At 41.0% G+C, this 17,397-nt stretch overlaps 1 protein-coding gene across 1 annotated transcript; it reads right to left on the reverse strand.

Moving 5' to 3' along the window:
- Positions 1-5,255: 5,255 nt before the first annotated feature.
- On the reverse strand, positions 5,256-17,014 carry LOC114683453 (protein NipSnap homolog 3B). The gene is made up of 6 exons (XM_028857765.2): positions 16,876-17,014; positions 12,659-12,869; positions 10,660-10,818; positions 7,312-7,461; positions 6,159-6,245; positions 5,256-6,073 (listed from the first exon to the last, which is right to left on the reverse strand). Exons 1-6 carry the CDS (start codon positions 16,933-16,935, stop codon positions 5,997-5,999), a joined length of 744 nt encoding a protein of 247 aa, XP_028713598.1. The 5' UTR covers positions 16,936-17,014; the 3' UTR covers positions 5,256-5,996.
- Between the last annotated feature and the right edge of the window lie 383 nt (positions 17,015-17,397).

Below are 17,397 nucleotides of genomic sequence, written 5' to 3' on the forward strand. Positions count from 1 at the left end.
TGGTCATGTATCTGTTTCTCTTCCTATAAATAAAATTGCTGTACTTGTGTAATCTAGAAAGGCATCTCATAACCAGTATGCAATAGTATCTTTATATTTCTTGATTGCATTCATTTTGAGAATTTCTACTGTGTCATTCACTGTATCTTTCATGGTTACTTTCCAAACAAGGTGGTGAGGAACCTTCAAAAATTCACTGATAATAGTGGATAATATGAAGTATGAGGAATGATGCCCTATTTTTTTTTTCAGAGTTGAGGACCGAACCAGGGCCTTGCGCTTACTAGGCAAGCACTCTACCACTGAGCTAAATCCCCAACCCTGATGCACTATTTTTTTTAAGCAAAACTTTTGTACTCATCTGTTTTCTGTTGCCATAACAAAATATCTGAGCCTTGATAGTGTGTGTGTGTGAAGAGAGAGAGAGAGAGAGAGAGAGAAGAGAGAGAGAGAGAGAAAGGAAGAGAGAGATTAATTTAGTTCAAAACTTTACAACTTTGGAGGTTGAAAATCCAAGAGTAGGTGTCTCATTTGAGCCTCATGGAAGATGGCATCATAATAGTAGCATGTGCAAAATAGAAGGCCACACACCAAGAGAGATCCAGGGGATTATAAATAACTTCCTATTAACAATTGAATGGAGTGAACTGTTCCCCACATGCTCATGAGTTTGAACACATGTCCTCAACTGGTGATATTGTTTGGGGAGAATATTAAACCTTTGAGGTTATCGTCTGGCTTCACTTTCTGTCCAGGTCTCTGATTCATGATCTATCCAGATGTAAGGAATTCTAGCCATACACTTCTACCTCCATGAACTGTTACGTCTTCCCTGCCACAGTGGAATGTCCCACTTAAAACCATGTACCAAAATAAACCCTTCCTTCCTTCCTTATTGCTGACAGGTATCTTGACATGGCAATGAACAAAGTAACCAATATAACACACCTTCAAGAGAACCAACATGGAAAAAGAAATTTTACATTAATCCTTTCCAGAACTGGTACCACCAATGGCCTAACCATTTTCCACTGAGCATCATCAGGTTCCATCATCATTGTTAAGGATCAAACTCCAAGCACACAAATCTTTGGAAGGGGGTGATCACATGCAAACTATAATTAAGATATAGCACATTTCATATGTTCATATAATCAACAAGTGCTTGCAGATGAGTTAGCATGCGCCAGGCACTGATTGGTGACACTGCAGTAATTAAAACAAAACTCCCATGGTATCATGGAATTTAGTTTCCAGTGGAAGGAGAAATATAATAAAAAAAATACATACTAAAGTACTGAAATGTTAGTTATACTGGTAAATGACATACTGCTGTGTGGCTTAAATAACAAACATTTCTTTCTCACCATTCTGGAGGTTGGAAATCTGAGGTGAGGATGTCAACATGATTAGAGCCCAGGAAGCACTGCAATTGTGTTGAGATCCTTTATCCCCTTAGAAGGACACAACTCTATCAAGAGCTCTATCCCCTCACCTAAGCCCAATTACCTCAATGTGTGGTTTTGGATAAGATGCCCCCATGGCTCATAGATTTGAATGCTTGGACACCAGGGAGTGACACTATTTGAAAAGCTTAGGAAGGTGTGTCTTGTTGGAGAAGTGTGTCACTAGGGTGGGCTTTGAGGTTTCAAGGGCCCAGTTCCAAGTACAAAGTCTTTTCCTGCTGCCTGGAGATCCAGATGTAGAATTCAGTTACTTCCCCAGCATCATGTAGCTTGTGTGCTGCCATGCTTCCCACCATGATGACAATGGACGAAACCTCTGACACTGTAAGTCAGCCCACTTAATTAACTGCTTTCCCTTGCAAGAGTTGCTGTGCTCAAGGTGACTCTTCACAGCAATAGAACACGATTAAGACAACTCATAAGGTCTCCACCTCTAAACATCATCTTAGGGCTTCAGTATGTGAATCTGAAAGGTAAAAACACATTCATTCCATAGCAACACAGGGACTTCAATTTTAAATGGGCTATCAGGAGGGCTGCATGGGACTCTGGGGTAAAAATCCTAAGAAGGTATGGAAATGATCCATGAAGATTCCTGTCCAGGAAGAAGATTCTAGGTAGGGGAATAGACTAAGCAAGATAATGCTTAGTGAGTCAAAGAAAAGAGCCGTTAGGTCAGCCTGGAACTGAGGGAACAGAATGACACTAAGAAAGATAATAGGACAGGTCATGTAAGGGCTTTAGGTCACACTGAAGGGCTTTGGACACTGACTCTGAGAGAGGAAGCTATTGAAGCATGGGGGTGTTGAGAAATGACGTAATGTGTTTACGTTTTATATTCTGGCTTCTGTGTTGAAAACGAGTAGGATGGGACAGATCAGTTAAGAGCTTTCTCTTTAAATCCCAATAACGATGTGTAACATGAATCTTAAACAGTCTTATTAATAAAAATCTCAGGAGCCAGATGTTGGGTGAACGCTGAAAGATCAGAGAAACAGAACACAGCCTCACCTCACCAATTCCTCAGCTAATCTTGTTTCCTCAAATTGGAAGCCTCTGTCTGTGTCCTCATCTGAATGAATTTCAGCTGAACTGCTGCTAAAAGCCAAAAATGTCAAAGGCTCTAGTTCCTGGTTCTCATGCTTTATATACCTTTCTGCTTCCTATCATCACTTCCTGGGATTAAAGGCGTGTGTCACCATGCCTGGCTGTTTTCAGTGTGGCTTTGAACTCACAGAGATCTGCATGGATCTCTGCCTCCAGAATGCTAGGATTAAAGGTGTGTGTGCCACCATTTTCTGCCTATATGTCTGTCTTGTGGCTGTTCTGTTCTCTGACCCCAGATAAGTTTATTAGGGTGCAAAATATATTGGGAACACAATATCACCCCAACAATGGGCTTGCATCAGAATAGTGACTGCAGGATATGAAACAATCAAATTCTGGATTTTTGGATTTGCTATTGGATACATAATGGGGTTAATGACCTGAGCAAATGGACAGGATGGGAGGTGTCATTCAGTAAGACAGGGGTGCTCAGTAAAGACTAAGAGCTCAGCTTTAGGCAGGTTGGTGTGAAGTTTCTAATATATTCAGCCAGAGGTGTTAAGACTGGCAGTTGGATAAGGCTGGAGTCTAGAGAATGCATATATACTGCATTGAATGTTTGAATACAGGTGGCAGTTGGAGACTTAAGACTGAGACATAATTCAGGAAGTGAGCTCAGGACAGGAAAGAAGGCTAAGGAATCAGCTGGAATGTGACACCACTGGAGGTCAAGGAGACCAGGTGGAGACTCGAAGGCATTAATGAGGAAAGAAGCAGCTACGGTTCATGGGAATGAAGACATTTCTGGAACAAAGAAGAGGTCAACTGCTAGGAGCCCGCTAAAATGAGGACTGGAGAATGAGTTTGATGAGAGCTATTTGGTTAGTGGGTAGTGGGACATTTAAGAGAGAATTAATAGAGGCTGGAAGCATGACACTTCTTTTGTATTACTATAGGGGAAATTGAGGCAGGATGGGTTTTGTTTGCTTGTTTTCTTCTCTCCCTCCCTCCCTCCCTCCCCCCCCTCCCTCCCTCCCTCCCTCTCTCTCTCTCTTTGCCTCTCTCTCTCTCTCTCTCTCTGGAACTCGCTCTGTAGACCAGACTGGCCTTGAATTCAGAGATCCACCTGCCTCTGGCTCCCCAGTGCTGGATTAGAGATGTGTGCCACCACTGCCTGGCTGCTTTCCTTTTTTAAAGATGGATAAGTAGCAGCATATTTGTATCCTGAGAAGGAATGAGATTCAGAAAAACTAGCGTCAGGAGACAGAAAGTGCTGGGCCATATCCTTCGGCTAGGCTCCTAAGTTTACAGGTGAATGAACTGGTCTTCACCAGGCGCACACAGGAGGAGAGAAAAAGTCCCCAGGGAGCCTGCCGCAGACAGTAACGGGAGTGTCAGTCTGCATATTCTCTTCCGATTACTTTTTAAATTTTCCAGTGAAGGAATGAATATGGGAGCAGGTACTGGAACAACCTAAGAGAACAGAAGAAAACCAAATTGCAGAAAATGTGAACCTGTGCATATTAATCACTTTCCTCTTCAAACTGATTGGAAGGCACATCTCTGTCGTCTTAAATTTTGTAGAAACTGAAAATGCAGTTGGTGAGAAATACAAATAAGGTATATATGATTTAAACCAAGTAAATAAAGCATATAATTTAAATTAAGGAGAACCTTTAGGGTGCTTAGTGTATCCACCAAGAAGATCCAATTGTCAGCTCTTTTTTTATTTTTTATTAAATTAAAAAAATTTATTAAGAATTTTTCTATTCATTTTACATACCAACCACAGATCCCCCTCTCCTCCCTCCTCCTGCTCCCCAGCCTTCCCCCACAACCTACCCCCCCATTCCCACCTCTTCCAAGGCAAGGTCTCCCATGGACCATTCAGTTGAGGCAGACCCAAGCCCCTCCCTCCTGCATCAAGGCTGCTCAAGGTGTCGCAACATAGGCCCTGGCTCTTTCCTTACCTTTTACTCTACTACAGAAATGGTCAAAGAAGATTGATGCTCAAAGAGTTAACGAAGCAAAATGCTACATTACTTTTAACATTTTATAATGAACTTTAAATTTTGAATTAAATTTAAAAATTTTTGTTTATGATCATTTGGATTTTTAACAATTAAAAAATTCATTGTATATATTCACTGCACATGGTACTTGTGCTACCTAAGGAAATTTTCACGCAAGCACACATTATACATTGAGTTGTGCTCCCGTCCACCAAGCCTCCCTCCCCCTTCCACCCCCTCTGCTCTCACTGTCCCTCTGTAACCACGGGCAGTTTTGTTTTTACTTTCATTTCATACAGACATACATGACTGTATGTATATAAAAGATCCAGGAACCACATATGAGAAAAAACATGGTATTTGTCTTTTTGAGACCTGAAACTATCTGAGACTGGTTTAATTTCATCTTTTAGTGGTCACTTTATGTTTCTGTGAAGCACACACCCAGTTCCAGTTATGTTATATAAACGTGAGCCACGTTACAGTGAACGCTGTCTGAAGAATACTGAGATGCACGTTTGCGAAAGCTGCACAGCTTGCCTTCCTGAGCCCCACCTCACAGCCCAGACAGTCAAGACGGCAGTCTACAGAAGTCCGCCTTCAGAGTCACCAGCATAGTCTAGTAACTGAACGCTCACGATGAAGCTGCCACATTAGTGCCATTACCCTATGCAGCATTGGAAGAGCTCCAGAGAAGAGGATATAAGTAGACAAGGCACAGCTGAGAAAATCAGAATGGATGAGAAAGCTTTTATTAGGTTAAAGATTTCCATAATTGTAAAGATTTCATTGAAATAAATAAGTGCCTTACAATCTTTGTGAGTGATTCAAGGTAAAGTTAAAAGCAGTAAAAGTTAATTAAAAACGAACATGCTAAAACCATACTATCCAGCAATAAGTCTCAAGGATATATTATTTTCCAACTTTGACTTAATAATTAATGTGAAATCATAATGAATACAGAAGACATGATATTGTACTTTTCTAAAGAATAAAGACAAATACTAGATTTAATGTTTCTATGAATCCCATTTGATATCACAAAGCAAACATTACTGGGTAAAAAATATTTTTAAAATTCAGGAAAAATGAATGTGACAAAAATATAGATACTGTATTTAACTAATTTAAAAATATTTCCAGGCAAAAAATTTCAAAATCATTATTTGAATATAAGATAGCAATGAGTCATAAAATTACAGAAGACAAGATATTGTGGAACAATAAAGTACCAGGGTCATGGAGTAACAGAACTCCTTCTCATGTGTGGTAGACATGAAATGGCGTGGCGAAAATGAACCGAAGTTTTTACTGGTAGTCATGGACACAGCCTTAAGATGCAGAGGGCACAGTGAGGTAACTCACCACCTCCTTCAGACAACAAAGACAATGATTCTCTCGGGAGAAATGAGAACCCGCTGCAGACACTTCTCACATCAGTGACTAAGGATGTCTGACGTCAGGTCGGAAACTACTTCAGTGGTGAAAAGGATGCTGGGATCAGGAACATATTCTGCTGAGACTCGAGGTAATTGACACTTTCCCGAACTGCAAAGACATTTTATAAGACAATGAAGCTATTGGGTGAATCAAATTTGTTCTAAAAATAACTCACGCCTAATGATCAGCTCACCAGCAGCCACGACTCTGGGATCCTCATGAGACCAATGTCTCCCAGCTGCGCGACTATCTGCACTCTCGTTCCACCACAGAACATGGACTGCAGAAGTAAATCAGAAGTTAGCTGTAATTCTCGTTAACAGGTATTTTTTTCTTTTATTTTGAGATTGTAACATAATTACATAATTTCTTTCTTCCCTTTCCTCCCATACAACCTCCTTTGCTCTCTCAAATTTGTGCCCTCTATTTTCACTAATTGTTGTTACCTGCATATATGTACATGTACATATGTTTATATGCACTATATTCTAAATATAACCGTATAGCAGATATTTTTTCAAATGTGTGTGGTACTAAGCATAAGGGCCTTTAGAGTGGATGCTGGGTAAGTACTCTGCATCTGATCTATATCCTTGACCTTGATTGTGTATGTGTATGTCTGCGTGTGTGTGGATGCGCATGCATGTGGGTGTCAGTGGTCAATGTCAGGCGTCCTCTTCAATTTCTCTCTTCCTTATTGTTTTGATACAGTTCTCTCTGAACTTGGAACTTAACTAGACTAGCTGGCCAGGCTCCTATTTCCATCTTCCCAGGCCGACATAGTAGATGGTGTGTGCCACTGGAGTCCGCTTTGATATGGGTGCTAGGGATAAACTTGGGTCATCATCCACTGCAGTCATCTACCCATTCGAGAGCACTAGGGAGCTATCACCAGCCAGGCACAGACATTGTTTCTAGACCTTTTATATCTAATAAGTCTTTAGTCTTGGCATCCCTTTGTCATTTATGGAACACTGTTACTTCAATAATGAGAAATAGGTAATTTTTTTGGCTTTGTCCATAAATTTTGCCTTTATAAAATATATATTTATATTTTCATTCAGAAACAACCTCTTTACTCCAATGATGTTATTTTGAAAAAAAAATCATAACAAGACGTTTAGAAAAAAAGATGAAAAGAATTAATATTTTCTTAAAGATTTTTCCAGTTTCTAGGCAACAGTTAGCCTGTGAAAAAGCTGCAAAAGGTATTAGCAATTGCAATAAAAAAAAAAAGTGTTTTCATACCTTACAATTAGAAAAAAACCCTCAAAATTAAAAAAAATCCAAGAAACATAGGTGATCAGCAACATTCATCACAGTCTCACAGAAATAGACAGCTGTACCTCTGTTGAGGGCTCCATATTCAGTGTGGAAAACACCAACTAGTGTAGAGTAGCCGAGATCAACGTGGGCGTTTACTGCCCTTTTGAATGCGTTACCCCACAGAGCTGGGCCCCCAGGTTTCATCTGAAAAGTAGCCAATTCATAGACTCCTAGAATTGACAAAAAAATTAAATTTAACAGACATTATTGTTGTAGTCTACTAGGTTCCTAGTGGCTGTACCCAGCAGGACTGCGTAAGAGGATGGTTGGACCACGGGCCTGAGTACCAGGTGTTTGTAAGCATCTACACTTGACTGTAACTAGCAAGAGGGAGATATTTTGCTCCACCCCTTGGCACTGTTATAAATAGACCTTTGGAATAAAGTTGTGGGCCGGTGGATAAGGTTCCAGGCCCATTGGAGTCTATCCTGTGTTTTCTGTTTCTCTCCCCTCTATTTCTAACTAAGTCTCTTACTCCTCATTCCTCAAGAGTCCCTGGGGTAAATAATGATGGGGGCTGGTCTACCACACATAATTTGGTAGACATTCAAGGAATTTGCTTTGTTTGACTCTAGAGTGGGAGGCGACCCTATGTATAAGTGTATGAAGGGTCACCTGCATATACAGATTTATGCAGACACAATTGTTAATTCTTTGCTTCATTTTTCTTTGTTTTTATGTTTAGATATTCTTGTCTACATTTAAAGTTAACCTTAATAACTGAGGGGAAATCAAAACTATATATAAACAATTACATTAAATATTTTTAATCTGGGAACTTTATCAACATACTGGATATTGATACTTTATTGTGAAATAAGATTTTAAGCTGTTTACGTCTATGAGAAAAGAAATAAGTATCTTTTGATGTCCTAGTTTTCCCTCTTTTTTTCAATTTTGAGAGGGGAGATATTTTTCTTTGTGTAATTTCCTCCTTTTCGAGTCTGTTCCTAACAAGCAGAGCAAGAAAACATGGCCTGAAGTCCTACCTGACTTTCTAAAGAAAAATAACTTCAGCAGGGGTTTATTGTTCTTAAATATCCAAGTATTGCTTGAGAGGCTTTTTACCTCTAATCAGAAATATAAATCAGAGGTGAGAAACTGGAGGATAAGTAGGTCTGATAGAAAAAGAAAAAAAAATGTACAAGGTCACTAAGGAATTATGAAAAATATAGTGGAATGTGGTGGTATTTTGTTTGTGATATAACAAATAAATCTTGCCTGAAGATCAGAGTATGGTGCTAAGCCACTAGTTAGCCATAGAGGCCAGACAGTGGTGGCACACACCTTTAATCCCAGTACTCAGAAGGCAGAAGCAGATGGATCTCTGTGAGTACAAGGCTACCCTGGGCTGTGCAAGATTGATCCAGTATAAAAGAGAAACAGAGCCAAGTAGTGGTGGCACACACCTTTAGTCCCAGCACTAGGGAGGTGGAGACAGGAAGTATGGCTGGACAGAGACAGGAATATAAGGCCTGAAGAAACAGGAACTCACTCTCCTTTAGGCTGAGGAGTTGGTAAAGTGAGAGGTGTCTGTGGCTTGTTCTTTTGTCTCTCTGATCTTTCAGCATTTATCCTGATATCTGGCTCTGGGTTTTTATTAAGACCAACTAAGATTCATGCTACAGTGGAAAATAAGATTTAAGCCCAGTGAGATGGCTCAGTGTGTAAGAAAAAAAAAAAAATGCTTGTTGCCAAGCCTGACAGAGTTCAATCCTTGGATCACACAAAACGTAAGGAAGGAACCAGCTCCCTCAAGCTGTTCTGACCTCCATGTATGCACTACCGCATAAATATACACTACATAAATAAATAAATGTAAAAAGTGTAAAAAAAAAAAAATCAAGATTTGGCATTTCAAGAGATAGCAAATATGTTTGGATAATGCTGAGAGCAAAGGGCACATGCCTTGCGGTTTGGGTCCCAGAACCCAGGCTAGAGACGGCAAGGAAATGAAGAAAAGACAGACACACAGACATACAGATGCACATAACAATGAAGCTGGGATCATGTGGGCTCTGTAACATTATCACTTCCATCACCATCTGAAACCTTGGCTTTTTTATTAGGAGTATCATGAGGGCAGGGTTAGCTAGTCTAGGAGGTCTCTGTAGGTGAGCAGTCCCAGGCTCTAAACACCCAGAAAGAGGAAGCTGTAGCTAATGTCTACACACAAGGATCAATCATTCATAAACACTCATAGCTGACTCCTGAGAAAAGCTTCGCCATTTCTCTTGAGCCTGGCTTGTATGAGTAATGGCTTTGCCAACTGTCCCATGGGTCTGAGGCCTTGTGCATCCTCGACAGGCTCTTGCCCATGTTAAACATACTCACTCAGGACTTCATTCACCCAGGGCTTCCTCAAATCCCTACAGGTAAAAGTCTCAACAAGACTTCAAATTTCTTGTACTCTAAAATACATTATAGAGTCAGGAACAATGGGAAATAAAGAAAAAATTAAAATGTTATGTTTTTATAATCTGGCTTTTGCTTAAAACTGGATTTTACAACAGTTCTTAAAATCAGCAAGAAGACAAAGGAATTATTTCCAAACTGAGAAAGAAGCAAGACAGAAAAGCTAGCTACAGTGTATACCTCGGCAATGTCAGGTAACTCCCTCCCTCCAGACAGTCCATTTCATAAGTAAAGACGTACTTAATCTAAACTACTGTAGTCCGTGGAAAGTACTTTATATTTAAATGTTTATATTATTTAAATAGGTATGGTAGTAAACATCTATAACCTCTCCATTTGCGAGTCTAAGGGCTGAGAATTGTGAATTGTATGTCAACCTGGGCTATATTGTGAGACCTTGTCTGAACCCTAAAAATGAATAAGTGAATAAAAGTTTGTATTACTTTAGTATTATATGGACTTTTTCTATATTGTAGCTAAGTTTTAACCCATAAAACTTAGTTTGGAAGGGCTTGAGAGATGGCTCAGTAGTCAAGAGCACTTGTTACTCTAGCAGAAAACCTGGCTTCAATTCCCAGTACCCACATGACAGTTCACAACTGTCTTTAATTCCAGTTCCGTGAGGATCTGATACCCTGTTTTGGCCTCCACAGGTACCAGGTATGCCAGTGATGTACAGATAGACATATAGACAAACACACATATGCATATACATATATATGCACATATACACACACATACATATATATTTATATCTTAGTTTGGAAAAATACTTCATTAATTCTCATTTTTTAAGGATAAACTAAGATCAGTTTTTATCTCAATAGTTAGTGTCATTCCTATATAAAATAAATCATTTTTTCTTTTCCATGACATTATTATTTTTTTTTTTAATTATGTAACATTTGTACTACTTCAGTCATGAAAACTCACAGTGGCTAAGACAGACTCACCTTCCTTGGGAGGTGTTCCTATTTTGCACCATGGTACCAGGTAGGTAATCTCAACTTCTTGTTTATCAATGAAAGCCAAATTTGGAATGAGGAATCGTTCTTGCCATTCTTTATCATTAGCCAAGGCTTTGCGAACTGCAGTTCGATGAGCAAAATTATCTATGGTAGAAAAAAAAAAATGGAGAAGAATTTAAATTGTTTTATTTAAAATGATCTATTCCTCCTTGGGTTTCACCCAAACGAGCAAACATTTTATCCACAGCACACAAGAACACTGTGTTATGGCTTTGGGAACACTCACTTGCAAAGATGTGACATTGGTATCAAGTCTCTCAATAGTCTTCAGGGTAAAAGAAATGGAACAACTACTATTATCTCACTGAACAGACTTCACAGGCTCTACCACGCAGCAGTGTACAGGAGTTAATAAGTTACTGTGTGTTTCTGTGTGTGTGGTACAGGACTAATGTAACCTCCAGGTTTGGGGTGAGGATTACAGGAACCCATGAAGAGCACTTAGAGGAGACTTCAGCACTTGGTGCACAGTATATGCGCTCTTCTCTTCAACTGCAGCTCAGAACTGACAGTCCCAGTTAAGAGGAAAATAAAATAAATCATTTGGGAGTGATGGTAGGTGGTCAAGTCAATGTATACCTTGAACAAACTTCCAAATAAGTGAAATAAAATGCACTCTGTAAACAAAAACAGATTGATCAGGTGTTGATTCTCTAACTCTTGTTAGTTCTCTTAATGGGTCATGATTGCACTGTACCCTATCTGAAGCAGATAATTGATTTTAATGAGGCTTGCTCTATTATAACATGGAAAAGCCCCAAACTATGCTGTATTAGGTACAGAATGAACAATTTTCATAGTGAAGCATTTTTTGAAAATTAATTTGGATATTGATGGACAAACCCCACTGTGGGATGTCCTTCTGTACTTTGTGAATATGTGTTTCTCTCATTGGTTGATAATAAGGTTGTTTTGGCCTATAGCCAGGGGAGTAAGGATGGGCAGGAAAGCCAAACAGAGGTACAGGGAGAAGAGGTGTTGAGGCTGATGCCAGCCAGCCAGCTGCTGAGGAAGCAAGATGTATAAAAAATGAGATAACAAGCCACGAACCACATGGCAAAGCATAGATAAGAAATATGGGTTAATTTAATTGTAAGAGCTAGCTAGTAATAAGCCTGAGCTATCGGCCAAATATTTATAAGCCGCTGAATGATTAATTGGACATGGCTGTGGGACAGGTGGGACAGAGAAAAGCCTCTGTTTACAAAACCCAAAAGGAAATGATTAAGAATTCTTTGGGCACCCTCAGGCCCTGCTGCAGACTGTGAAGACCAGACACAGGCGTAAGAAACTTCATGGATTCTTGTAACGTGTTCTCCTTTCTGTGCTATGTCAACTTCAGCGTGAGAAGACCTTTCTTCAGTTCCTCTGCCTTCAACTCCATTATGGAACAAGACAGTGAATTCTTTGAAATTGTGAAGAACTTAAACAAAAGTGATTGCTAAATATAACAAAATCATTAAATCTTAGAGTTCTTAAAAGTTGATGGTCGAATGCCCTCTCAAAGGCGCTAAATGTGAAAATTATTAAAATAATAACTAAAATGCTGATATCCAGTTCTATCTATTAATAAGGTACTTTCATTTTATACTCTCCACTACTTGGACTTTTGTAAGCACAGATTTTAATTTTACAAAAGATATTTTTTTCCAACAAACCATTCTAAAACTTTGAGAATTAAAGTCAGTTCATCAAATTAGGGCTTAATATGAGACAGTTATTTCCCAGAAATGTTAACCTCAGAGTCTAAGCAAGTGGTTGATGCAAAGGGACCACTTAGTATCTTAGCTGGCTTTATACTGTATTGCTTTCAGATGTTTTCTTTAACCTGTGTGTATGTATAGTCATAAAGACCGAAGAACCAAGCTTCACAGACCACCTAACAATGAGTGTCTGTATGAAACGAAAGCTGTGTGATTCATACCATACTTCCAAATATGGAATACTTTGTTTGTTTGGCCTCCAAATTCTACACTCCAATATCCAATCATTTCAGAGTGAGCTGTCCGAAGGTGAACACTTTTCTTAAAATTTTCCAGGAACTCATTTGTCTTTGAAGGCTTGAGAAAATAGGTGCGGAATTCATATAACGTCCCATCGCTTTGCCTGGGACCTGTAGCAAAAGGTGAACATACCTGAAAAAGACAGGGAACATTTAAATATTTTGAAAAAGATATGATTGTAATGACGTGATAAATCTTATATTTGAGCCTGGAAACAAAGGACATACAGTAGACTCATAATTTGTATTTCTATTTCTCCTCTTAACTGTTTATAGACAGACATGTTTATGTAGAGATGCCAATAAAGGTAGCAGCTGTTAAGTATGCTGAGTGCAGAGTTACTCTTTCCTAGCTGGAGGCCACCGTTAAGCACATTTTCATGTAAAGTTGCTGATAAACTATCATCAAGGTTGTAATCATGTTTCCCAGGGAACTATGATCAGGAGCTTTATCACTTTGGAGTTTTTTCTTATTTAGTCAAAATCAATAGTCAACAGTAACTAGAGTCAAACAGTCAAACAACAACGTTTAAAAGAAGCTTGCACATTCTGTATGTGTGTCCTTTTAACAGACATAATGAAAATGTTTATTAGCAGAAGACTTTTTGGGTTTGTTGTTGGGGTCCAGCCCTGACCTGCTGAAGGGTCCTTGAAGAGAGGAGTGAGGAATTGAGAAATGGTAGATAGGAAAAAAAAAAGAAGCAGATGAAGAAAAAGACAGAAGACACAGGGTAGCTTCGGGAGGGCTCTAGACCAATACCACAGACTCCTTAAGTTTATTCGTAATGGGCCTTTTATACACCAGCAAAGGGAGAGGCAAAAGATCTCCCCCTTTCAAGGTCAAGGCATAAAGTACAAACAAATGTAGACCCTTTCTTAATTTTCAAAACACCTGGTAACTATACCTTATGGCAAAGCATCTTGTAATTAGGCCTTGAAGTATAAGACACCTGGTAACCATGCCTTTGGCCAAAATAACCTATTATGTAGCCTTGTGAGGCAAAACAAGCTCAGACTCTCTGACCCTGAGTCAAAATGGAATAAGGCCTCACTATGATGGAGTCTCTGTAGGCTACCACAGTCCCCCTGCCCTCCCCCAAAAGTATTATTTAGCTCTAAACTTTTAAAAAATACTCAGTGAAGTAAATTACTGGTCAGAAAAATGATGCTATGAATCAATTGTTTGCAATATAGTGGAAAGCTGTATGAAAGCTGAAAGGGGAAAATTCAAGAACACAGACATGCTCTGAAACAGTTTCATGTTGGGGGCACAGAGGTCCTTGCACCCACAGAGCACTAGGGAACTGGGAATGTAAAACACACAGTGGCCTCTCCTCAATGGAGAAGATAAAATGTTTTCTTCCCAGAAGGCTGGGAGTGAATATTGGTAATGACCTGGTGACCTTTTTGCTATCTGTGGAGGCAGACCTTATCCAGATTCCTCAGAATGATTATCCCAGACCATTCTCTCTCTGGACTATAATTTTTAGCTCTAGTTAAGCCCATCCTTAGGGGAGATGTCACATGTACTTTATGGCCTGCTGACCTCTATGCTACTGTTGAGAGGCCACACTAGATTCTATTCCCTTTAGCTATAGAACCCACCCTCATGGTCACACGTACTTTGCAAAGGAGTTCCTATGTAATCACACCTTAATCTTTATTGTGCACCTGGAATTGGAATGATCGTTGCCTGGAAACTTTTCCCCAAATCGTACTGTGTTTTAAATATGCCCACAATGAACATCCTGGCATTATATCCCCAAAGTCTGATCCAGGTTAGCTAAGTCAAAATTTGAAACGAGTTTTCATTCTCATCTCTTTAAAGGTTCGCTTCCCTGCCTGGATACCTGCAGGGTCCCCCTCAGTTTCAAAAGATAGACACAATGTGAAGTAGTACATTTAATGCATCCAGTTATATCAATCAGGCTGATGGGAATATCCTTTAATAGTCATATGATTTATATGAAAATCTTCTGTTAAAACAATTTTCGAGCCAACTTTGAAGCAAGCTTTAATTAATACTGCCCAGAAGGATGGGCTCTGACCAGGACCATTCTATGGTTCCCAGGAAATGATGATGAGCTACATTTTGTAGATGCTTAAAAAGGCTATCCATAAGACCACTGTATTTCCCACCAGGTCCAATCAGGGGCAAACATATATCCTAATGCACTTCCTGCTTGCGTACCTCCAACCTACATCCAATTTGGGCAAGTATACATCCTGATGTATTTCCTGCCTATGTACCACTCACCTATGATCGAGCACATCCCACCTATATGTGATCAAGCATGTCCGGTGCAGTTCAATCAAACAAACTTGTTTAGGGGAGTGAAAACATGTGGTTTGTTATTTCCCATAAATAATAGCATTTCAGGAAGTTATCTTGTCCTTGGGTAAGTAGAGCTTACAGGTTAACTTTGGCCCTCACACTTTATGTGATGGTTTAATAACTGCTAGGAAGTACCTTGCCATAAACTGCCCTGTGTATGGCTACACACACAAACAGAGCATTCTAGTTTATAGCACCATCTTAAGTAGGTTGAATTAGCATGTGTCCATTTCCTGAAAGTAATTAGACCAGAAAAATATACAAAATCACTTTGGTAAGTAGAACTACAACCAAATTAGGGTTTACCTTGATCACTTACATGACTAATGAAAGCAATAGGCCTTAACTCTAATTTTGTTTACAAGACATAATAGTATATGAATTTTGCTTGTATATGAATTTTGCTTGTATACAGGGGCTCATTTTATTTATGATTATATGCTACGTTTCCATTATCCCCAATAACTAAGCTTGTCATAAAAAATACTGCAGGTGCTTCTGTGTGGTAGAAATGCTTTTTGTGTTTGTAACCACACTCTGTGTTATACTTGTATTTAAAAATATGTAATAAAAGCTGGAGAGTTGGCTCAGGAGTTAAGAGTACTTGTTGCTTTTGCAGAGAACCCAGGTTCCATTTCCAGTACCCACACGGTGGCTCTCAATGGTATGTAACACTAGTCCCAGGGGATCCATTGCCCTCTTCGGACCCCCTCAAGCACCAGATACACTTGCAACAATCTTTTAAGAGTGATTCAAGAAATTTCTATTTGTAGAATAGAAATTATTGATGAAAGACACTTTTACGACAGTCTTTCACACAAGAAAGTATACATTAAAGAAATCTGCATTGAAAAGATGTGTGTTAAGAGGTGAGGTCATTTAGTGTTGCAGGGCTAGACCAAACTGTGTCGCGGCCTAAATCTGCTTGATGTTCCGTGATCTCAAAATTGGGACTTATTCTCAACCATACTAGGAAGATAGCAAGGGCAGAGGCCTCATTTGCATTATAGTCTTCTTTAGTGTGCACCACAAGGTCTGTCTCTAGACCAGGTTAACGCTCTTCCTAAGCGCAGGAAGTCAAGAACCTCTGGGTTCAAGTCACAAAGAGCCCCCGATCAACCCCTGAGGCTAGCTCCCTTCCAAACATGTCCCATCTCAGGCACAACCAGCTTCACGAGGTTCCAGAGCCTTGCTTGGCTTGGGGACTTCTGGAACCAGAACTGCAGGGCGGGATGCTCCCATGGCGACCTTGGTGTCCTGTTCAAGTTTCTCCACAAAGCGCCCGCGTTTGAACCGGGTGGTGGCTGTAAAATCTCAAAGAGTGGCAGTCACACTGGTGGTGGCTGCAAGAACGCAATGGTCAGGGTTTCAGGGATGACCCCGGGCCAGAAAAAGCCCTCTGTCCAGTGTCTGGAGAGGTGATCCGACAAGAGGGTACCTCTTAGAGCGTTGGGTGCCTTGGACTCCTGAGATCTTGGCTCCTGATTCAACGGGGACACTGGCTAGACATAACTTGGCTGTGCCAGCGAACGAGAGGGCGTGTACTCGCGCAGCAGACCCCGCCCACTACGCAGCGTTGGCCCACCCCCCACAGACCCGCCCACCTGCGGAGCACAGCTCTCCCCACAGACCCCGCCCACCTCCCAAAGCCGCGAGCGCGCACCGCAGGCCCCGCCCACCTCCCAGAGCAAACCTTATTCTCCCCGCAGACCGCGCCCACTTCCCTGAGCCCAGTTAGTTCACGACTTAAGAGACGGTGTCTACCTCCCTGCGCGCGACGTGAGCGCGTCCCCGCGTCCCCTACCTGAGGCGCCAGCGCCCGCAGGGCCAGCGCCTTCCTCAGGCCGCTTCGGAGCGCGAGCATGGCCCGTCTGGAGCGCGCAGAAAGAACGCAGCCACGGCTTGCACTCGCGCTCTCCCCACTTCCTGGCGCGCGCGCCTGCTCGCTTAGGCACGCGCTAGACTGGGCGGGGCTTGGCGGCGCGGCCCCGCCCCTCCGCTCTGTAGACACTTAGCTTGGCTTGTGCTACTTAGGTTCTGGTTCCTAGGGTGGTTGCGGAGAGCTGAAGGCTGAGCTTAGTGCTATTCTGCATCCTGGGCCACCCGCCCCCCTGCCCCCATCGTGGGGCGCTAACACTTCAAAATGTAGGGCGTAGCATGGGTGCTTTAAAATCTGGTCGTGGGAATGACCTCGTGGCAACCACCATCGAGCCTTCATCTTTATGGCAATGTACTCAGCATCCCAGTGTGCCCCCCCATTCCCCCGCCCCCGCCCGCTCCAAGCATGGCCTGGTAGACTCCAAATAAAGATGGGTTAATTTTCCTG

Source organism: Peromyscus leucopus, chromosome 2, assembly GCF_004664715.2.
Source record: "Peromyscus leucopus breed LL Stock chromosome 2, UCI_PerLeu_2.1, whole genome shotgun sequence".
In the NCBI taxonomy this organism is placed as follows: domain Eukaryota; kingdom Metazoa; phylum Chordata; class Mammalia; order Rodentia; family Cricetidae; genus Peromyscus; species Peromyscus leucopus.